General features: G+C 39.4%; 1 protein-coding gene across 4 annotated transcripts in view; it reads left to right on the top strand.

Moving 5' to 3' along the window:
* Positions 1-23,867, top strand: part of EPB41L5 (erythrocyte membrane protein band 4.1 like 5) — a 133,640-nt gene that overhangs the window by 26,948 nt on the left and 82,825 nt on the right. For all 4 annotated transcript variants that reach the window (XM_042469377.1, XM_042469366.1, XM_042469385.1 and 1 more), the window contains exons 4-11: positions 6,014-6,056; positions 7,730-7,808; positions 9,274-9,318; positions 10,010-10,062; positions 17,439-17,559; positions 17,934-18,021; positions 19,139-19,227; positions 19,863-19,932. In XM_042469377.1, coding sequence (XP_042325311.1) covers positions 6,014-6,056; positions 7,730-7,808; positions 9,274-9,318; positions 10,010-10,062; positions 17,439-17,559; positions 17,934-18,021; positions 19,139-19,227; positions 19,863-19,932 — 588 coding nt within the window. The remainder of the gene's footprint in view (positions 1-6,013; positions 6,057-7,729; positions 7,809-9,273; positions 9,319-10,009; positions 10,063-17,438; positions 17,560-17,933; positions 18,022-19,138; positions 19,228-19,862; positions 19,933-23,867) is intronic.

Below are 23,867 nucleotides of genomic sequence, written 5' to 3'. Positions count from 1 at the left end.
CACTAATACAGGGGGTTAAGAAAAATTCTTATCAAAAACAAACAGACTCCTCTCCATGGGGGGAGAAACTCCCCTTCCTCCATGAGTGTTTTAAAACAATATAATCAGGTTTCTCTACTAAGGGGTTGCTTCAAATCCCATTCAGACATCCTACAGAGCCCTGAGGGGTCTGCCACAAAAATCACAGTTGCCTCTTACCTTGTCTAGATTGTTAAATTTTAAATAAGAATGCCTGCTGATGGGCCTGACATTCAACTGCTGCCTGGCTTGGAAAGCCTATTGTAACAGGATCTATCATGCATATGATGGATTGGGCTCAAGGCCATGAAGGTTCATGCTGCTAATCTCTTTTCTTTAGTGGTCTCAGGGTGCTACAAGATTCCTTTGCATATTGTGGGGCATGCTTTGATTGTGATTTCCTGCATGGCAGGGGGTTGGACTTGATGGCCCTTGTGGTCTCATCCAACTCCATGATTCTATGATTTTATGGTTATAAGGTTAGCTGCTGTGTGGGTGAGTGTCTTATCCCTGATTGGGTTTTTCATGGCATGGTCTGGTTCAAACAACACCATTGTTACTACCTTTTGGGGCTGGAAAAACGGACTTCCTAGTGCCTATGCCTTGTTTTCTGCTAGCAAAATGCTCAGATTTAATATACCATACAGCTCCATATAGAGACTTACACCAGCCACCTATATGCCCACAGCTTGCTTATATATATATATATATATATATATATATATATATATTCCAAAAAACAAACAAAACAACAATACAACACATCAAACTATGATTTTACTATTTTATATAGGAGACTCCATTTTACTATGCCATTATATTTTATGTGCCTTGAGCTTCCATGGATTTGGTATCCATGCAAAGTCCTAAATCCAACTCCAGTACATATTGAGGGCCCACTATACTATTTTAAATTTAGGTTTGTGTTCCTTTGACAGATCCCTTTTGTGGAGAAAATTCTCTCCTCGAAATTAGATACCAGAGGGCTATCCTTGCCAAGCCCCCTGTTCCCATTTCATGACTCCTTAATCAGCAGTTCATTTAGCCGCAAGACCCCTCAGCCTTCATACAGGTTGATGATAGTCTGCTACATGGAATTGGGGTGATTTTTGAAGTCTCTAGACAAGTTCATCCTCAAAAGAAATCAGACTTAATTCTGACCACATGCCCTGTTAACACAGAGTGCCTCCACGCTTCTGCATGGACTCACCAATGTCTGCGAGATAAAGGTTAATCCAGTGTCTTCTTTGCCTAACCATGGGATTAGTCTTATTTTATACAGGTTCACAGATGTTCCAGTAAAGAACTGCACATTGTTTTAAAATTTTAATTGGAGGTCAGACATTAACATTCCTCTTTCAGAGTGGTAAGTCTTAATTACTACAAATGAAATCACCTTAATATCACCTTCATTGCTATAACCAGTTGACAAGGTGATCAGTGATCGGGTGGAAGCTGCCATAGGTCCAGATTAGATCAGGTTCTATTCTGATTGATCACATAATCCACTGCTTAGGCAAGTTCTCATCAACTGCTTCAGGTTTTCAGTGGCTGACCTGCTATAGTCCATCCAGGATGACATTAAGAAGAGACTTGACCCAACATGGTTATAAGGTAGGTGTCTGCCATCATGTCGTTTCTGCTCCATACGAGAGCAGCTAGAATGGCAGCCATCGTCACATTAAGAGGCTGTTGAGGGGAGTTTCCAACAGGGCCTGCCCACCAGACATCGTTTTCCATCTTGGGATGTGAACACGGTCTTAAAGGCTCTGACGGTTGGGCCGATGAAGTCCCTTTGGGAGGCCTTCCTCAAACACCTCTCCCTCAAGGTCATCTTCCTCACGGCCATTCCCTCCTCCAGACGGGTGTCAGAGCTGGGGCCCTGTCGGTACGTAAAGACTTGTGTATTTTTAGGCCTGTCTCAGTGTGCCTTCGTCCAGACCCTACCTTCGTGCCTAGGGTCGACTCAGCCTTTCAGGTGTCACAGGACATTCTCCTGCCTTCATTCTGCCCTGATCCTAAGAAGGACTTGGAAAAGACCTGGCACACATTGGATGTGTGCAGAGCCCTCAAAATCTACATCAAGAGGGCTTCAACCTTAAGGTCATCTGAGATGTTCTTTTCCTTTCGCCTGGGCTCTTTGGGGTACAGGATACCAGTCTCCACTCTGACTAGGTGAATCAGGTCTTGTATTCAAAAGAGCTACTGAACTCTTGATCTCACTCCACCCGAGGGGTTGATGGTGCACTCAACCAGGAGTACATCTACCTCTGCGGCCTTGACCACTAGCGCCTCCCTGTCAGATATTTGCAGGGTGGCCACATGGAAGTCGCCTTCGACCTTCATAAGACATTACAAACTGGACGTGTCTCAGTCCGCTGAGGCGTCATTTGAAAGGAGGTTCCTCCAACAGATTGTGTCGGGGGCCACAGTCTCCTAGCAGCACCTCCCTCCCAGTTCAAGAGGGCTTTTGTAAATCCCAGATTACAGGAGGACAGGACCCTCTCTGCTGGGAAAAGGAACGTTGGGTACTTACCGTGACACGTTCATTTCCTGCAGAGAAGGGTCCTGGCATCCTGCCCACCCAGGTGCTGCCTGCGGCCTCCGACCCTGCTTGCCTGTTGGTGGACCTGCCTTGTTCTTCTTCTTGTTGCTGGATTGGTTTTTCTGAGTTCTTGTTTGTTCTTGGACTAGTTTTTTCTAAGGTGTTCTAGTTAACCTTTAGCTGATGTTACTAAAGTTCAGTTCCTTGATTACCTTACTAGTCGCTTGGCTTGTTATTGACTGAGGCTCAGGGGGCTAGCTCCTCCCTATATAGGGGCCGGTCTTTTGTTTATTGTCCCTGCCTACAGGAGCAAATAGGAGGAGCTAAACCCAGATTACAGGATGCCAGGACCCTTCTCTGCAGGAAATGAACGTGTCACGGTAAGTACCCAACGTTCCTTTTTCATTAATGAGTAGAACTGAATTGTGTAGTTGCAGATCCAGGTCTGAAACTAGGCTGGCTTGTGCCTAGAAATGTGTTATTATCCAGATGTGTTAGGAAATGCGGAACTGTCTCTTTGTCCCATAAATTCAGAAATTGAATGATTGAGTTGAAAGGGAATAGTAGTGTACCAGGGCATTCCTACCAAAAAATAATTGCTTTGGACAGATGCTGTATAAAACCTTGCAGCAATCCTAATTAGATGATTCAATCAATTGGATATAAGGGCATATCGGGAAGTGGGATGTTCTGCTGATGTCAACTCTGTTTTTCAGGCAAAAGAAGGAAAGTTTAAATCGAGGCTGAAGTAGAATGAAAACAGCTAGATGTTAAAGTTAAACTTTTAAAGGAAACACAATTCTGATTAACTGATTAAGATCTACTGATTGGTTATGAGGCAATCTACCTGTGATAGGAGTGTGCTAAACTTGGTTTTTTATTATAACCAGACACACATCATGTGTGTGATCCTGAAAGAGCTAGATAAAACTTAAAACCATTCTGATTGTTTAGAGACATATAGTTTAGATAACACTAAACTAGTATGCTATTGTCTAGAGGAGTATAGTTCAGATTATTTTATTGGTCTGGATTAAGTTGGTCTAATTCCCCACAGGCCTGAATCAACAGGATTTCTTTGCCTGTCTTGTGTGTAGAACACTTTACTTCCTGATACAGTAATAGATTTCGAGTCTTACACAGACTAAACCATTATTTTGATGATCAGCTGCAGAATGTAATAAAATTCTATAATAGGTGCTGTTAAATCATTTCTACTCTTCCCCCCACCCCCTTTGGTTTCCCCTTCCAGTTTAATAATCCTTAATGACACATGGTAAAATGAGAAAACGTTCATCCTTTCAATCTGTACCCTTTTCTAGTATAGAACTCCTGGTTCCCTGACTTTTAGTCATTGATGAATTATAGTCTGCAATAGCAAAATAATATATTGGATCATGAGACTGAGGTGGAAATGACATACAGTACCTGAGTGCATCTCACTCATAAAAAATTAAATGTTAATCTTCTCTTCAACATCTATTTTTCTAGATGCTGGGAATTTTTATTTGCAAAGCATGTGCATGTGATTCTAGCATCTGTATTCGCCTTACGCGAATCCCCCGCGTAAGGCGAGGATGGACTGTATTTACATTCCCCCCCCCCCAAAAATGTAATAATACAATGATGTCATGTGGAATACAACTTCCTAAGTTTGATAAATTGAAAACTGTTATTCCATTTTTGTTTACTCTATAGAGATTAATCTATATGTATCTTTAAGAATATACAAGATATTGGCATTTATTTCAGTGAAAATGAAGAATATAACAGGACATGACATTGCAACAAACTGTCAGCTGTCATGAGATTTTTCATCTTCGCATGAGAGCAAAAAGATTAGCACTTTGGGTTGTGTTCATTTTCTGTAGTTTTTGTGCAAATGAAGTTTTAGGTCACTTTTTAGACCCTTTCTTCTCAATCACACAAACTTGTTTCTCACAGTTATGATTTTAAAAAATTGTACTGTGAAATGCATTCTCTGCTTCAAGAGTTGACACAAGTATCAGCTTGAATTGTTAATACATGTTCCTCTGACAGAGAAACTAAAATAAAAAAATTGGAGATGGCAGTAACTTGAAAGCATCAGTTTCTAACAGTTATATCCATGAATTATGTTTTTTGAGAGGGAGGAAAAAAAGAGAGGGCTGGGCCAAACAACACTAGTATTTCCTTAGATCTGTAAAGCATTTTCCCTAGATTTATTTATTATCCTGCCTTTCTCTTACTGCAGATCCCAAGGCAGCAGACATCACAAGATAAAACAAAATATAGTGAAATCAATCCGTTGTAACATTGAGCAATGATTAAAAACAATTAAAGAAGGTATCATATTGAAACAAATGCAGAATTAAAATAGTTTTAAAAGATTACAAGCAATGATGGGAAGGGCAACACCTTCCATTTAAAGGTCCTCCTTTAGCAACCTGTTAATGGCCAAAAAGCCAAACAAAGATTACCAGTGAGCAGTCCATATCCAGTCAGTCATCTGTCCATAACATCTTGAATCCCCTGAAGTTTCCTGACATTTTACAGAAGTAGCCTCACTTAGCGTATGTTACAGTTATCCAGATGAGATGTAACTGAAGCATGTGTCCATGTGGCCAGGCCAGAGATGTGTAGGAACATGCAGCTGGTGCATAATTTTAATTGTTAAATTACCCATCTGAAACCTGGGTAATCCAGTCTCAAGGCTTCTACCAAAGATGTCAACCTAGATTTTCAGCAACTGTATAATCTCACCCTGCATAGGTTGAATCCTAGTTCCCTGACCTACCTTTTGACTGACCAGAAGGACCTTTTTGGATTAAGCTTCATTTTGATCACCAGTCTGTTAGTGATGTCAGACACTGGTTTGGCAACAAAATAACTTTCTTGGAGTTGGATGGAAAGGAAAAAAAATACATTTGGATGTCATCAGCATATGGGCATACATGCATCTGAGGAAGTAGGCTCCAGTCTACAAAAGCTCATGGTACCAACATGTTTATTTCACTTAGTCTAAAAGGTTCTACAAGATCCCTTTACATATTGATCTTCCAGACTAACATGGCTCTGGGTCAAAACATACTGCAGAAATAATCCAGTTTAAGACCACTTTAACTGTCCTGGCTCAGTGCTAGGAAATTCTGGGAACTGTAGTTTTGTGAGACAGCTAGCCTTCTCTGTCAGAGAGCTCTGGGGCCACAACAAACTACATCTCCCATAATTCCTTAGCATTGAGCCAGAGCAGTTAATGTTGTCTCAAACTGGATTATTTCTGTAGTGTGTTTTGGCCCTATATCTTTGAATTCTGTCAGCATACCATTGTCACTGAATTTCGCAACTCTGGGAGAAATCCCCTAGTGGTTTGATATATATGTTAAGTATCATGAGGAACAGTATGGAACTCGAGAAAAATATTTATCTTATACTAAAGCAATCTAATTTTCAGTCTGTTCTTTCTTTCAGCACTGGTTGGACAACACAAAGAGTATTAAAAAACAAGTTAAAAGTAAGTGTGTTGGGCTTTTTAGAGTTTATTTACTTTTCAGATAAGTTTGGGGTACTTAGCTATTGTGAAGAACCTGCTTCTTCAAAATATTCTTTGGTAGAATGAAACAGCATCAAGAAGAATGTTGTAACACCAGAAACTTGGCATTGCATCTTTCTTTGACTCATATTACATTATTTCATTATTTAAACAGGTGTTCACTTTTTAACCAGGTGTGGCAGAAGGATGTTTTTCATGCTGTACTTTTGCCTCTGTATTTGATGTTCCAATCATTTAAATATTCTGTAGCACCTGTCTGTGTGTGTGTGTGTGTGTGTGTGTGTGTGTGTGTTCTTTCTCTGCATCATTTATTTTATTGAAGAAAGAATTATGTAGAATATATTTTAGAAAGTCCTGCTTCACATGCCAGTTGTAATGTTGTTTCATTTCCAGTTTCTTTCTGTTCTGACTTTTTTAAAAGGGAGTTTCTAATTATTCACATGTGTGGGGTGTGTGTGTGTGTGTATGTGTGTGTGTGTGTATATATATATATAGGCACAGAGACTTTGACAGTCTGGTAGAGCAAGAGTAATATTGAGATATTGTATAAATAACATCATGAACTTCCTGGTCTAGGACTTCTCTCACTGGAAGGGAATGAGGTGTGGAATCAAATGTGTTTGTTGTCTCAGAAGAGATCAGCTTTGAGTGTGAAGACAAAGCATATGTAGCCCGCTGCAGACAGTTAGGAGAAATAGTTCTGTCATTCTCCAGAGACATGCTTGCTTTGTTTGTGTTTCAGGGAAACAGTTTTTGCAGTCTGATATATAAATCTTACATAGGTTCTTTTTCAGAGAACCATTAATATATCCTCTGATTGGATTAACATCACAAAAATGCTGTACTCTGAAAGCACTTGATACCTCAAATTTGACTCTGAATCCTAGAGAATATGCGACTGCACAAAGTTTCTATTGCAGGCATTCCTCCAAATTTTAAGAATAGCCAGGCAAGGTCTCTATTTATTTGATAAGGTACCTATTGAAGATAATAGAATCATAGAATCATAGAGTTGGAAAAGACCGCAAGGGCCATCCAGTCCAACCCCCTGCCATGCAGGAAATCCAGATCAAAGCATCCCCGACAGATGGCCATCCCGCCTCCGTTTGAAGACCTCCAAGGAGGGAGACTCCACTACACTCCGCGGAAGTGTGTTCCACTGTCGAACAGCCCTTCCTGTCAGGAAGTTCCTCCTAATGTTGGGGCAGAGCCTTGAAATATTAGGATTAACCTAGATTTCTCTGTTCTTAACAAGGCAGATCAAGGTAAGATAGTGAGGCTAAGGTAACTTATTATATATGAAAGTGCAGTCGCCCCTCCGCTGTCTACAATGGCACACGGACTGAGCCCACACGCCCCATTCAAGCCTATGAGGCTTGAATATGCACGAGCCTCTGTTTGCACGGGGGGAGAGTGGTCCGGAACAGATCTCCACGAAAACTGAGGGCCAACTGTACTTTTACCTTTATCTTTTTCTTGCTGATGTGTAAGATACTCATTGTCTCTCAGAAGAATTTCTTATATAAATGCATATTACTGTTAAGACCAATTTTTATATGTTGTGGCTGTAATAGCTATCTTTGCAAAGTGCTTTTCTTGCTCTCACTAACTAAAATTTATTACCTTTTTTGCAGTTGGCCCTCCATACTGTCTGCATCTTCGTGTAAAATTTTATTCCTCTGAGCCAAACAACCTACGTGAAGAACTCACAAGGTACATTGTATGCAGTGATAAAAAACAGAAGACAAATAAGTTGTCTGTGTTTGTTGAACCTTTGTCTATAGTCCAATATCTCTGTGTTAATCTGAGTATTGAGTGTGATACCTTTCCTTTTTAAAAAAATAAAATAAGAATTACAGTTCTTGTGGTATACTCTGGTTAATATCCCTGAAGGTCTCCGATGAGTAGGAAGTATATTGTGAAGGGATAAGGACAAAACTTTCTGCCTCGAGGCATTTTTTCCAACAGTACAGTTCTGGTACTTCAGGAAAATTGTGATTCTTGGCACTGAGGAAACCCCTTTTTTTCTGAAGCACGTTGTCTTTGCACTAGCTATGGCATAATTTTTACTAGATCAGTTAATGAAACATATCTTTCAAGAAAGTTGGATCATTGATGATAATCATTTCCAAACTTTTTGAGAATCCACCCCCGCTTCCCAATACTGAAACCAGGTAAAACTGAAATGACAAAATGGCTATTCCTTACTTTTGTATCATTATGATAACACATACTGGATATATTCATGAATAAGTCTAGAAATCTTAGTCAAAAATGTGACCCCCCAAAAATGGGTCAACTTATCTGCTATACTTTAACTCTTAAAAAAAAGGAACCATCACCTTCTTTGAGTATAGTTGCGAAATTTTATTCCTCTGAGCCAAACAACCTACATGAAGAACTCACGAGGGACCAGCCAAAAACATTGGACCCCCCTCCCACCCACTTTCTCTGCCGCAGCACTGCTTCTGCCCTTTTTGAATGTCTGGGCAAGAAAATGATGACGGTAGCAGCTCTTCGATGCTTGCCCTCAAAGGAGCCCTAAGAAGAACTGGGCTTTGAAGGATCTGAATAAGACATTTCTGTACGTTTGTCAGCTTTTATGGGTTAAAATCAAGCAAAGTCATGCCATTCAAGTTAGTCTATAATTACTGCTAATGTAGTTGCCATTTTCTTTGCCTTGCCTTTTCATCCTTTTTGACATGGGCACATTTTATTAGCCCTGTGCCTGGTTGCCTCCCCAACATATCACACAGATACAATTTACCATACTTCCCTCCTCATACTCCAGCCTTTAGGGTGACACAGTTATGTCTGTCGGAATTTTGTACCTTCTTCAGCATCCTTCCTTTGCCTCATCCTTTACAACTTTTTTTATGTACCCAATAAGTTGTACTACTGACTTAACCATGGTTCATATCAAAATCCACAATTTTGGCCCCCAAACCTGTCCTTGACTTACACATGAGGTTAACTTATAGTCAGGTAGGAACAGTAATATTACTTGCTTTCCTGCTCACAGCTGAGCAACCACAATGCATTAGCTAATGTTAAATATGTCCACCCATCAGGCTGTTATTACTGTATTATTATTATTTATATTGACCATCTAGCTCTTCTCCAATTCTAGAACTGCTCACCCGAACTGATTACTTTATTCTTGCTTCTCCTGAAACAGATATTTATTTGTTCTTCAGCTAAAGCAGGACATTCTGAGTGGCAAGTAAGTTCTGATGACAATTATTAAACAAGACTTTTTTCATTAGATATGTGCAGCTGATTTACATTACAAATATAGAATTTGTGAATCATCAAGGCACTACAATTATTAGTTACTGTTCATCAAGCTTTGTAATAGAGAACATTTTATGAAGACCACTGATAGTTACAAATGGTTAGGTGCAGGTATTTAATATTCTATAGTAGTTTTTTTCCCCTTTCAGTGTTCTGGAAGCTTTTATCATGCCTTTTGAGTATATTGAATGTAGTATAATGTCACTCAAATTTCTAACAATGAGACGAACCGGTTGCAGATAGGGATGAGTGTTGATTTGGTACCTAGCTAGTGTGGTGTTAAAAAATTAGTTTCTTTATCTTACACTTTGAATTTTGATTGTGTAATTGACGGCATAAATGAGAAATGTATTAATGATGCCCCTGATCTTGTGGAACCTATTTTAGGGGATCTGATTTACTCTTTACTAATAGCTTGCTAATCAATACATTTTTAAAAATACTGTATGGTAGATATGATGTTGAACAGGATATTGCTTTAAGTATGTGTGTGTGCGCGCGCATGCGTGTTACTTTGTAGGTTTACTAATAAATGCTGCCTTTCGCCTAAATCCTTGACACATAATTATTTTCCAAATATTGTTTAGTGATTTCTCTGATATATTTTTTCCCTGTTGAAGGTTGGAGTGTCCCTTTGAAACAGCAGTGCAGCTGGCAGCTTACATGTTACAGGGTGAGTTGCCTGGAGGGAATTGATTTGGAAGTACTGCTTGAGGCATAATATTGGTGCAGACATGTACATAGCAAATTGTATGTAAATACTTGGTCATAACTATTAGCAGTAAAAAAGACTAACAGGAGTAGCATTAGTTCAGAGTGTTATTACGTTTGTATCTGAAACATCCATTTCATGTTAAACCCAGGTAACAAATTAAAAAGCTGATAATGCTCTGTTGTATGAGGTCTATTTCTGCATGTCTGCTACTCCACAGTGTGGCATGTTTGGGAGGTATGAATGAAATCCTGGGCTTGAGCCTAACTGTACTTTTGATGGAAGGTTTGGAAAATGAGGGTAAGAGAGAAGTGTGAACTTCAGTGAAGTAATTGCTTTCAGCAGATGCCTTAGAATTTTGGTTCTGCTCAGGAAAATGCAGTGAAGTCCAAACTATGGACTTTGTGGTCAACAAAACCCAGTAGATGATTGTTGTTCTAAAGCTGCCAGTCAGAATCTTGTATTGGAGAGTTGCAGGTGTATTTTTTTACTTTCTTCCTATTTGTTCCTCCAGAAATAACTACCATCTTTGAACTGTTTACCGATTCTTTTCCATAGATATAAGGCTGTTTCCTTGATTTATTATACATAAACTTTTTGGGATTGTCTGTCTAATCATATTTGCATGGTTTAGAACAATGTGTTCTTATATTAGTTTTTAAAATGGTTCTGCCATTTCATCTGTTTCTACAAAACATGCATAAATACTTTGTACTTTCTCTGGGAAAGAGAATCTATGAAATGCTTCTTGTGCAGAAGTCCATCTTGGAATTTTATTATAAAGGTGTGTTTTATATTTATTTCATGTTATTAGCAGTGCTTTCCTTATGCAATGTTGATTAAATTCTTTATTACTTTTAGCTTTATTGTTGCATAAGTATGCATGCCATCCTAGTTCTGTTTTACAGCTTTCCATTTCTAATAATTTTGGATTGTCCAATAAGATCCAATCTTTTACCCGTGACAGAGAACATGCATTATAATATATTTCCAAATTTGGAAGGCCCAAACCACCTTTTTCCTTCCGGTCTTACATTACTGTATATTTTATTCTTGGCTTCCTTCCCTGCCATATAAAATTGTAAAGCTCTTTCTTCCAGCTTTTAAATGGTTGTTTGTTAACTTTAATGGGTAATGTTTTATACTGGTCAAGGACCGAATAAATTTTATTACAACGGGTAATGTTTGGAATAGAAACAGCATTCTGGGAAATACATTCATTTGTATCGTGACAATTCTACCTAGTAACATTAACTGTTGCTTATTCCATCTTTCCAGATCTTTTTTGATGTTCTTCTAAGTTATTACAGTTGTCCCTCCATATTCGCTAGGGTTAGTGGAGCAAGACCCCCGTGAATATGGAAAAAACGCAAATAACAAAAACATGTTTTCACCAGAAGGACACCTCTCCAGGAATCTCTAGGTCCTCCAGTGCAACTCTGTGGTCAATGTCCAACATACACTGACCATAGAATGGTACTGGAGTAGCAACAAATGGTCTTTCAGTGCAACTTTTAAAGTTGACCACAGAGTTGCACTGGAGGACCTAGACAGTCCTAGAGAGAACATATTAATGAAATCCGTGAATAATCAAATCTGCAAATATCAAAGCCGCAAATACAGAGGGATGACTATATAATTATTCTTATATAGTTCTGAATATTTTTTTGTAATATTTATTCCTAAATATTTGATTTTATCTCTTATTTGAAATTCTGTTCTCTTTTTTAGTTCTTCTTCTTTTTGGAAAAGATTTTTGGTTAATATGCCACTTTTATTTTTATTAACTTTAAAGCCTGCTAATTTCCCCTAATTTTTCCAATGTTTCCTCCAATCTTTGTATATTTCTTACTGGGTTTTTCAAAAAGATAATCTGCGAATGCATGAAGTTTGTAAGTGTACTTGTGTATTTTGAGTCCTGGTATTGTATCATTGTTTCATATTTTATTATTTAATAATTCCATAACCATTATAAAAAGTATGGAGACAGAGGGCATCCCTGACAGGTCCCTTTATTGATCTTAATAAGCTTAGTTTTTTCTCCATTTATACTTATTTGTGTATTTTCACTTTTGTAGAAATTAAGTCCCAATTTACATTGTCCAACATTTTTTCAATATTTAGAAATGCCATTCCTAACTTATGTTCTAACACATCCACCACAGTACTAATATTATTATCTATTTCTTGAATTGTTCTTTGTAATGATAATGTTAATTCTTCATTTGACATCTTATAATATTTTCCCGTTAGACCATCAGGACCTGGTGCTTTATTTTCTTTTAAATTCCTTATTGCTTTTTCAATTTCTGCCATTACAATTGAGGCATTTAATTCTTCTTTTTGTTGTTCCATAATAAGCGCGCTATAGGTACTGAGAACATGAACTATGATTTGAACGATACAGTGTACTTATTGGGCTCTCAGGTGTTTGCTAGTAAGGGAATTCAGCATTTAGCATTTCAATTTCTATACCGCTTCATAATGAACTAAACAGCCTCTAAGCGATTTACAGCGCGTAAGACAATTGCCCTCAACAAAATGGGTACTCATTTTACTGACATACGAAAGGATAGAAGGCTGAATATTTGAAGGGATGTCATATTGAGGATGAAGCAAGCTTGTTTTCTACTGCTCCAGAGAATAGGACCCGGAACAATGGATGTAACCTGAATGAAAAAAGATTCCACTTAAACATTAGGAAGAACTTCCTGACAGTAAGAATGTTCAACAGTGGACCACACACCCTTGGAGAGTGGTGGAGTCTCCTTTTTTGGAGGTCTTTAAACCGAGGCTGGATTGCTATCTGTTAAGGTGCTTTGATTGTGAATTCCTACATGGACTGGATGGCCGTTGTGGTCTCTTCCAATTCTATGATTGTATGAGTCAACCATGGAGCCCTGGGATTAAACTCATAACCTTGTTGCTGCAATACTTGCTGCAGTAGTGACATTTAACCACTGCATCAGGGCTCCTTGTCTGGGACCAGTAGTGGCACAGCCACCACTCTCACTCTGGTGATGTGCCCTGTTTTGAATGAAGTATCAAATGGGTTCTTGAACAGATCAGCCCAGGGCTCTCCTTGGAAGGAAAGATGATCATGTTGAGACTATTGTACTTTGGCCACATAATGAAAAGGCACGGATCACTAGAAAAAACAATAATGCTAGAAAAGGTAGAGGGTAGAAGAGAGGAAGACCTCAAACCAGATGGATAGACTCAATCAGGAGGGGTTGTGGGCAAGGGTTTGCAGGATCTGGGCAAGGCAGTGAAGGATAGGAATTCTCATTCACATGGTCGCCATGAGTCGGAACCGACTTGAGGGCAGCTAACAACAACAAATGGCTTTGAAACCTCATTTTGTTCTCAACATTGTTATTATGGGAAAGGAAAAGGATGAATCAATCTCTTATGAGGTTGCTATCAAGTAAACCAGAGGAAGCCCACTAATACAGACACTCGGTGAAAGTGAAGTCACTGTGCCCTGTCTTGAAGCCCTACCTTTGTAAACATCAAAATGATTGCTGCAGTAAATGAATTCATGTAGTCATACCTCATCAGCAGGTACCATTTGGATGTAATTCTTTCTATTAATATGAAGGACAGTAAAACCATCAGTTCAGGCTTCAGGGTTGCTGTCCAGTCAACAACTAGGTAATTTGATTTCAATTAGCCCTAGTCTAAACAAGCCCCGAGAGCAAGTAAATAGCATTGTGGGAATAAGTTAAAGATTTAGAAACAGCTGTAGTGTTCAATTGAAAGGCTCATGAAAGTGCTAGTTAAAGGATTTATGTAGTGAGGTTTTCAAGGCAAAGTCTATTAAAAGTCTGTTTTACTCACCACAGAATTTACAGTGCACCCTTTTTTTTACATGGGGGATCCGTTCCGGACACACACACCCCGCGTAAAAACGGGTATGCTCGAGCCCCATTGAAAATAATGGGGCTTGTGCATGGCGTGGCTGCGCAGTGGCGCACCCCATTAGTCTTAATGGGATGTGCCGCCCCGTGCGCTCCTGCAGGCTCCCTCGTGGCTTTCAGCGTATGCTGAAAGCCGCGTATGGTGCATCCACGTATGACGTGCACGCACTGTATTACATTTTTATATTATCCAATAAGCTGTTTTTTGCTCTATTTCCCAGCAGAGAGGGTCCTGTCCTCCTGTAATCTGGGTTTAGCTCCTCCTATTTGCTCCTGTAGGCAGGGACAATAAACAAAAGACCGGCCCCTATATAGGGAGGAGCTAGCCCCCCTGAGCCTCAGTCTTGTTCCTGCCTACGCTCCTAGCAGGATGTTCTCTTCGAGCCAGCGAAGTTTTTCCTTTCTGCAAAAGCGGTTTTGAGAGTTTTCTTGGTCTTCCCTTCTTCCCTCTCCCTGCCTTTCCCCCCTTCTTTGGTGGTGGCTATGGCAGAGGACCCTGAGAGCCTGGGTGAAGGGCCATCTAACCCAGGCTTCCCTAGCTCAGGGTCTGCCAGCTCAACAGAGGGAGCTGGCTTCAGAGGGACCCTTTGGATGTGTTTGCTGTTGCTTGCAGCTTCTTTACTACAGCCTTGCAAGCATGAAGAAGACTTAAAATGGCAAGGGCCCCCAGTTGGAGAAAGGTCTTGGCTTTGCCAATGACTCTCCCTCTCCAAAGCTGCCCCCTTTCATGTGGTGGGAGCACAGGGATTTTGCAAACAGCACATTGCAGCACAGGGAGCCGTGGGAAGAGATGTGAGGGGTATCCCCTCCATGTCTCTGTTTCTCCACATCACCTCTGCCCAGCCTGTTAAGGCCAGGGATCAGTGGGAAACTGGCCAGAAGTCATGGAAGCTTCCTTCCTCACATCTCTGCCCAGCCAGAGTTCAGAGGACAGGCCAGCCAAAAGCCATGGCAAGATTTCTCTGCATCACCTCTGCCCAGCCTGTTTAAGGCCGGGATCTGTGAGGAAACTGGCCAGATCATGGAAACTTCCCTCCTCAGCATCTCTGCCCAGCCAGAGTTCAGAGGACAGGCCAGCCAAAAGCCATGGCAGGATTTCTCTGCATCACCTCTGCACAGCCTGATGGCCAAGGTCAGAGGAAGCCAGCCAGAAGTCACAGGGAACGGTGAGTACCAGGGCCCTCTCTCTCTAGCCACCAAAGAACCTTTGCCAGATCTAATGCCTCGCTCAGGGCAGGCATTGCCATGAGGCTCTACCATGGCCATTGCAGGACATCATGCCTAAAGGTTTGGGATCTGCCAGGAGGGCAGATGGGGGCATTAACCCTTGGTTCCCCCTTCTTCCATCTCTGGCCCAATGGCACCCCGGCCCTAACAGGTGTGGGGGATCTTTTGCAGTCTGGAAAACATGGTGGTGTTGCCAGGCTCCTGCACATTCCTTTGAATTCTTATAATGAGATGGTGTGTAAGGAGGCATAGGATTCCTCCTCTGTGTTGCCCAGACACATGGCTGTAAAGGAGCTAGAATTGGCCCAGCAGCAGAGCTGAAGCTTCCAACTCTAAAATGGTATTTTTTTGGCTGCCACAGAGCATCCCACAACAAAGCACAGTGGCTTCATGTCCTCCCCAGAGAGAGCATGGCCTCTGCCACCCACTTCTAAACAGGGCGGGAGGGCCCTCCTATCGGCTTGATTGAGAGTTCCTGCATGGCAGAATGGGGTTGGACTGGATGGCCCTTGGGGTCTCTTCCAACCCAAAGATTCTTGGAGAGACCACATGGATACAAATCCTCCTGTGTTCCCTCCCCAAAAATTACAACAACAAAAAGGGGTAAACCATTTGTGGATATCATGGGTGCACTGTATTACATTTTTATATTATCCAATAAGCTGTTTTTTGCTCTATTTTCCTTCCATAATACTAAAGAATCTTTTTTTGAAATTTGGTAATAAAACTGTTTGGCATGCTGAATACTATTTTAAGGTACTCGTTCACAGCACTAGTATTTTCCTCTGTTCAATAACATTATATATGAAAGAACTGGGAAATGCACTCCTGTTTAAACTCTGCGTTGTGTAGATGCGAAGGATAGTAATGTTACAGCAAAATGAGCTCAATCTCCCATCAAGGTAGCAGTGTTACAGAGTGTAATTTCATAGCACTGTGTGTAATTTCAGGGATGGTGCACAATGCATGAACACTGTTGATGTTTTACAAAGGAATATGAATTTATTTTATTTACTGTGTAATACAGTATTACGTTTTGAGACAGTTTGGAGCTGAAAGAGAAATATTTCCTGAAAAATGCCACTTGAAAATGCAAGGGTTTCTTTTAAGGTGCCATTCCCTCTCTTCTGCTCTGCTGTTTTTTTCTTCTTCCTTGATTCGTGATTTCATATTATCAGAATGAATGGAATGATGACGGTGCCCAATGTTGCCAATCAGATTTGACTACATGACTGCATCATTCATTGCAAACTAAGCTAACAAAGAGAAAAATCAAGAGCATGAAATGTGTAGAAGGGAAATGTCTTTAGCAGTCACAATATTGCCTAGCCAAGTGTAGAAACATATTTCTCAACATTGTTGAGAATGTTTCCCAGATGAGAAAGTCCTCTACTGCTATCTCTTTTGTTTCCCTATCAAGGACAGACTTATTTTTAACCACTTGCATGGCTGCCATAGGCTACAAGGAACTGCATTCGCTTGTAGCTATTGAGTTGGCTTCCAGAGGGGAAAGAAAGACAGAGAACTCCCTTTTTCTCCTCCAGTAGTACTGGGGAAGGAGAAGGCCAAGCTCCCCCTGTATAACTCCAAGATGAGCAACCAAACAGAATGACAGCAGAAGAATGTTGCTCTCCTTCCCTTCCTCATCAGCCCATAGTGTTTTCAGTGTTAAACCCACAGCAGATTTCCCTAAGGCACATTTAAGCCTGTGGTAGAGACTGAATATTTCATTCCTCTGCTGCTGTGCTAGCTTATCTTTAAAAAAACAACTAACCTTTTTACTTAAAAGAGCAATTGATAAAGAGGGTCCTGAGTGCTATGCCTGTTTCTGTTCAAACCAGGTTTCCATATTTTGGTGAATAAACATTTAATAATGGATGTGGCCTAAAAATGGCTGTCTTTACTGGGATATGTTTTGTACAAATACAGTCTAATAGCACAATATTTTTATCACTGCTGAAAGCCATAATATTAGCTTTTCTGTCAATTCCAACAAACATATGCTGTCAGAAACAAAATTAAAGGATGTGAATATCTAGAGCACCCAGAGAATGAACTAATACATCACTTGGACTCAAACAGTCTCTCTCTCTCTCTCTCTCTCTCTCTCTCTCTCTCTCTCTCTTTTTTTTTTACATAAGAAAGTTTGTTCTTACTGGAATTTGCTTTAAATATTGTCTTTTTTTTTAGCTGAACTTGGTGATTATGACCCTGCTGAGCATATCCCTGACATAGTGTCAGAATTCAGGTTTGTGCCCAACCAAACTGAAGAGATGGAACTGACCATTTTTGAGAAATGGAAAGAATACAGGTAACAACTCCCAAAATGTTACTTTCTATCTTTGCTTTCTACCCAAATACCTTGACTATGCATTACTTTCTCTTAATGAGGAAAAATAGCTTTTCCATTCATATTTAAACCTTCCCTAATGTTGTTCTACTTTGGTTTAAACAACATAAAATACAGTACTGTATTTCCTAAACCTTCTGTTTCATAACAAAACATGCAGAAATGGCCATGGGTCATAATTAAAATTGTCCAGACCAGTACTGTTTAGTTTTGTTTATTTGTTTTATAAACCCTTGCAGTTCTCAATTTGTGTGATCCTTCTATAATCTCCTCTTCATACGAAAGCATGCTCTTTTTAATTTTCTGTCATTTTTGTGTAACAAAACTTATTTCAGGGGACAAACACCAGCTCAGGCAGAGACAAATTATTTGAACAAAGCAAAATGGCTGGAAATGTATGGAGTAGACATGCATATAGTCAAGGTAAGTTTGTGATTTCAGACTTGGGGAATTATATTTTTAGTACTGGATCAAAATTCATGGGTAAATAATGAACTGCTTAATTAAACCTGTAGTCTACATCAAACGGTAAAAGGTTGATAGGTTCTACTTCACATACAGCCTGTATTCCACTTATCTGATCAGCTAACTAAGGCATCTTGATTAAAAGCTCTTCGGCCTCTACAATAGGTGGGTACAAACAAAGCTGCTACTTACAAGGTCTGGCTGCTATATCCATGACAAAGAAATTACGCCAGTAAGAGGAATAAACTGCATTCGAATTCTGAATCCTTTTGTTTAAACTTACATTGAGAAGAAAAGAGTTTTGAGATGGAATGTAGAAGATGGGTTGATTTTTAACGTTATGCAATCTAATTCCGAAGAGAGAATCCGATAAAACCAGTTGAATTCTTCTTCCAGCTCATCGGAGTAAGATCAGATTGGAAAACTAACATCATGTAGGTTTTGCACACTACAAAGTTCTTGCTCTTGCTCTAGAATAAAATAAGTAAAACATTTATTTTAGAATTTTTGTTTCTAACATTCATTTGTTGTCAGCAAAGCTTCCTGGAGACCTCAGAGCAGACAGCTATTTACTGATAAAAACAATAAAAACATCAATTTAAAGTACAGAGATAAAACATTTAGTAATAACTGCAAATCATATCAGGGGCAAGGGTGTTGACTACAATGGAATGCATAGTTAACTGGCATATTTATTGATTGAGATACAGTGAGGTACCCTGGGTTACGAATTTAATTCGTTCCGCGGCGCCGTTCGTAACCGAAAGATTTCGCAACCCGAAACCGCTAGCGCTGGAAAGCCGCGGCTTTTAAATTTCGTGCCAAAAAGCGCCGCGAAAACACCAAAAAAAATTTCGTAACCGCGAAAATCTTTCGTTTACCCAGAACAGTTTTTTCCAGCTAACTTTTTGTACCCCGGAAATTTCTCGTAACGCGATCAATCGTATCCCGGGGGTACCACTGTATGACCATTTATCATTAATGTTGCAGCAAAAGTAGAGAATAACTGAATTAAAGTAACTTGCATACAGTTACATTTGTAGGAATATTCTAACCTGATTTTCATCCCTATTAGGCAAGAGATGGTAATGATTATAGCCTCGGACTGACGCCTACAGGCGTTCTCGTGTTTGAAGGAGAAACCAAGATTGGATTGTTCTTCTGGTAAGCTGGATAGCTTATAGTTTATCTTATTAAAGTGTAGCCCTGTATAGGCAAGACCTTTTAAACCTTGGAAGAACTTTTAAAACATACTGTTTAGTATTGGCATTCTCTGTGGTATGGTCCAAAAGAGGTCTTGATCTGTTGCAAGGGTGAAGAACTTATACAGTATATTTTCACTTGTTGTTGGATTCTAATTCAACGTTATCCAGCATGACTAATTGTCAAGAGTGGCAGGAAGTTTAGTACATCACTATCTGGAAACAATAGGTTCACTATTTTTGGTTTGTTGTAAATAAGTGGACTAATTTGTAGCAACAGCCACAATAACTATCTGATTTGGATCTTTGAGAGATTAATGGCCGTTACATTATGTGTTCATATATAGTGTCTGAGACATATGTACCTGAGCTTGTGTGCACATATACTATTTTGTAATATAGTTATACTATATTGGAATGCACAAAATTATTAAGTCAAACAAGCTTTTTCACAATATCTGTGTGTTTCAAAGTGAGGGAGGGCAAAACTAGGTTAACAGTGGTATTTTTTATTCCCCATTCTACTTGAATTATGAATTATGTCACAATTGCAGTAAATTGCAAGTATTTATTCCTGTTTCTGTCCTTGTTTTACAGGCCAAAAATCACAAGGTTGGACTTCAAAAAGAATAAGTTAACCTTAGTGGTGGTTGAAGATGACGAACAGGTAGAGGAAAATGTTTTACTCATATTGCTCTCTATTAAAAAGAAATAGTTGTGCAAAAGTAAACTGTTCTCTGTTATGATGCGTTAGCTTACACATGCTGAACTGTAGCTAAACCAAATTAAGAATGTGTATGAGCGTAGGTGTGTGTATCCATCCCACATGAATGTGCTGTACACATACACAGTTATTTACATAGGGAGATAATTTGGGCTGATACACTCTAGAATTTGGGCTAATATAATCTAGTAAATGACTGCTACCAACATTGTCTTACAATAATGAAGGGTTTGTGGTGGTTCTCCTCCAGTTATAGAACAAGGTATACTATGAGAGATTATGCTTTAAACCAAGGGGATATTAGCTATTAGACACAGATTAAAATTTGAATCAAAAAGATTAATTTTAAATACACAAGATTACTAAAGATTATCATGTTACCAAGATTAAACAATGTATAACATTGAAACAGGATGGACACATTGATTTAATTTAACTCTATTAAGCTTGGATTGGCACTTACAGAAAGACAAAAAGTGTATTTGATGAAGCTGAAGAAGTTAAATTTGTCAAATATGGGAATGGGAAAATCATTAGGCTTTTGGAAAAGGATTCTGAAGACGTGCATACCACAGAAAATTCAGAATGTGGTGATGGTACACTGCAAGGTCATAGTAAGCTGCTCTGATAGCCTTCTGGCTGAAGAGCGGGGTAGTAGTAATAATAATAATAATAATGATAATAATAATAGTAGTAGTAGTAATGGATACATTGTCTACATTTAATATCTTCAATTTTGTCTTCAGGAATAAAAATCTTGAAGAGAGTATTGTTCTTAAAATGGCAGTTCTTCTCTTTAGTATTTTCTAACATTATCCTTGGTTTAACTTATACAGTGGTGCCTCGGGTTACGAAATTAATTCGTCGTACCTCGGCCGCCTTTCGTAACCCGAAAGCCTTCGTAAGCCGAATTGCCCTAGGCGCTAATGGGAAAAGCCGCGATTCCGTGCGAAAAAGCCAAAAACAAGCACCAAAAGTTTTTCGTAACCTGAAAAAACATTCGTAACCCGGAACAATGATTCCCTATGGGATTTTTTCGTATCCCGAAAATTTCGTAACCTGGTATTTCGTATCCCGAGGTACCACTGTACTTTGAGTTATTGTTATCACCAAGAAAATGATATATTTTCACTTCTATGTATATTTGCAGTTTTTCTCTGCAGCTACAATGTTTTCGAAGCCACTGCATGTATTTCTTTTATTCCACAATGCTGCCATGTTGTTCTTCTTACTTTTAGGAAAGGAGCAGGCATACTTTGTGTTCAGGCTGGTCACCCAAAGGCCTGCACAACACTTGTGGAAATGTGCAGTTGGCATCATGCTTTCTTCCGCCTCCGGGACCCGTCCAGAAAGGTTCCAGTCGATCAGGCTTCATTCGGCTGGGGTCACGGTTCAGATACAGGTGCAGTCCCTTCGTTCAGTATCTCCTTTCCTGCCATTTCTGAATATGCACTGGACGAACCTGGTCTCTTATTTATGTGTGGTGGCTGCACTCCAGACCTTTAAAGAAATAATTGAAGTGACTGTAGATATTTCGCTTTTGCATAGATGTGGTATTGGCCGAAGGCCAGAATTTTTAAATCTTTTTTTGCAGCCGGATAGAGGAACATTTCTAAAATCATAGCTATGCAGAAAGGCATACAACATTTGCATATGCTTACTGACTGCAGTGAAAGGTCTTCCATTATTTGGTATCCTCTAGGACCTGGAGCAATGGATGCAAGCTCCAGGAAAAGAGTTCCACCTCAACATTAGGAGGAACTTCCTGACGTAAGGGGTGTTCGACATTGGAACAACTCCCTCAGAGCGTAGTGGAGTCTCCTTCCTTAGAGGTCTTTAAACGAGGCTAGATGGCCATCTGTTGGAGAAGCTTGATTTAGATTTCCTGCATGGCAGGGGTTGGACTGGATGGCCCTTGCGGTCTCTTCCACTCTACGATTCTGTGATTCTATACTCAAGATTAGAGGCTGAAACCTTAAGCAGAACACATGTACCTCTTTCTGAGTTGGCTTGTCCTTCAAGCAACAATAATTTCAATTTAGCCCATGTCATACCTGGTCTAGACTTTTGTGAATCATTGAATTACCTATTGTTTTGAGTTTTGGAAATTAAATAAATTATTTGGTACAGTGTTCTTTCTTATCAGCTAAATGTACTTTTTGATTTTGGTTTTTGCACTATTCCTGTTTCTTATTTTCCATCTTTCTATTCCTTTGCAGCTGTGATCATTGGTTTTACTTGAATAGGGTTATGATCCGTTGTTCAGTATTTATGGGGTCTATTAGTTAACACCTGATGAATTTGATAAAGAGACACCACTTGAAATACCAAGTATTTAGAAGACAAAGATCTTGTGTGTAATCAGCTATTACTTACCATCATAAATGTTCTTTCTTGTTCTGTCATTGTGTATTTCACTTCAATCTAGTGGGGAAACAGAGTACCAGACAACAAAACAAACAACAGCTAGAAGATCAGCATCCTTTGAAAGAAGGGCCTAGCAACGTACTCAAGGAGAACATTACAAATGAAGGTAGCCTGATTTATTCATAGATAGTGTGTACTGCTTTTCATCTGTTGGTTCATGCTAATCAAGTGGTATCATGTTTTTGATATGAGGACACATGGTCCCATGCCGTATTCACAAATTGTTTCGAAGCTAAAGCCTGTTGGAAACAGTTTTGTTATGTGGCATTATGTAGAAGGTGTGGTCTTTTGTCTGTGATAAGCCTACCCTAATTGAGTTTGTGAAACGTATATCTGATTTTGATATCCTAGCAAATGCTACAGATAGCATACTGTTAACAGGATGATGGAATGGATTTTTTTCTTCATACTAACCTTGGTTCTGTGAAGATGGTAGGTTACACAAGACTTTTCTGACCTGGTGCCCTGTGATAGTCTTGCTGTTTAATCCTCCAGACAGCTATAGCCTTACATCTTCTTCATTTCCTAGCTTTAGTCTTTTTAAAGTATGTTTGTACCATTTCGCTGAGGTCCCCTCTAAAATACATGCATGCTTTTTGGCACTTTTGGTGAGTACTTGAATGGGAACAGCCAATGAATGCCAGGTGCTGTAGGCTATATTCAGAGGAAGAAATGGGCAAAACCACCTATGAGTATTCCTTCCTAAGAAAACTCTGTGAAATTCATGGGGTTGCCATGTCAATAGGCAACTTGAAGATATACACACACAGATATTGAGGAACTTTTATTTTGTTCTTTATTACAGGAAACACAAACAAGTCTGAAGAAGCCTAGGTAAGAGGGTCAGCTATTCAGCAACACATCATGTAAAGTAATATTGCTTCCATGAGTGTGCTGCCTTGTCAGAAGTACCCATGGTCTGGGATATTAATACCTGACTTTAATGATCTCGTATCTTTTGTGAGTTGTCTAGCTGTGTAATTTTCCATGCAGTTATTACAGAAGACTAAAAGTATACATAAGGTTTAGATGAGTTGGAGGAAAATATAGCTTTTTAAGTTTTGTGAGATTTTGAGCCTAAATGTCTAAAACTGGCATTCCATGATAACAGAAGCAAAACTTGTAGCACAACTGTGCCCTTTAGATATTGCTAGACTTCAACTCCCAACCAACACAGTCAGTGCCCTTTCGTCGGAAGATACTTTTAGTGGCTAGAGACAGATTGGAAGAGACAAGATTATTCAGACTGTCCCATGCTCTCTAGGCTATAAGTTATCTTTCATTTTTATGTTTTTACTTTTATAATGGACTATTTCACAGATTGAAATTTTGGTATTGAGCCATTGATGTTAGTTAAGAATATTAAGTATGCTTGACTACACTAAATCTCCTATCTTTGTTTTTTCATGGAGGGAGCTCCTCTTGCCAGTAGTAAAGCATGCCACAAGTTT

This window comes from Sceloporus undulatus, chromosome 1 (assembly GCF_019175285.1).
Source record: "Sceloporus undulatus isolate JIND9_A2432 ecotype Alabama chromosome 1, SceUnd_v1.1, whole genome shotgun sequence".
NCBI lineage: Eukaryota > Metazoa > Chordata > Lepidosauria > Squamata > Phrynosomatidae > Sceloporus > Sceloporus undulatus.
Note: the sequence above shows the minus strand (reverse complement) of the source record. Positions and strands in the feature narration are given on the sequence as shown.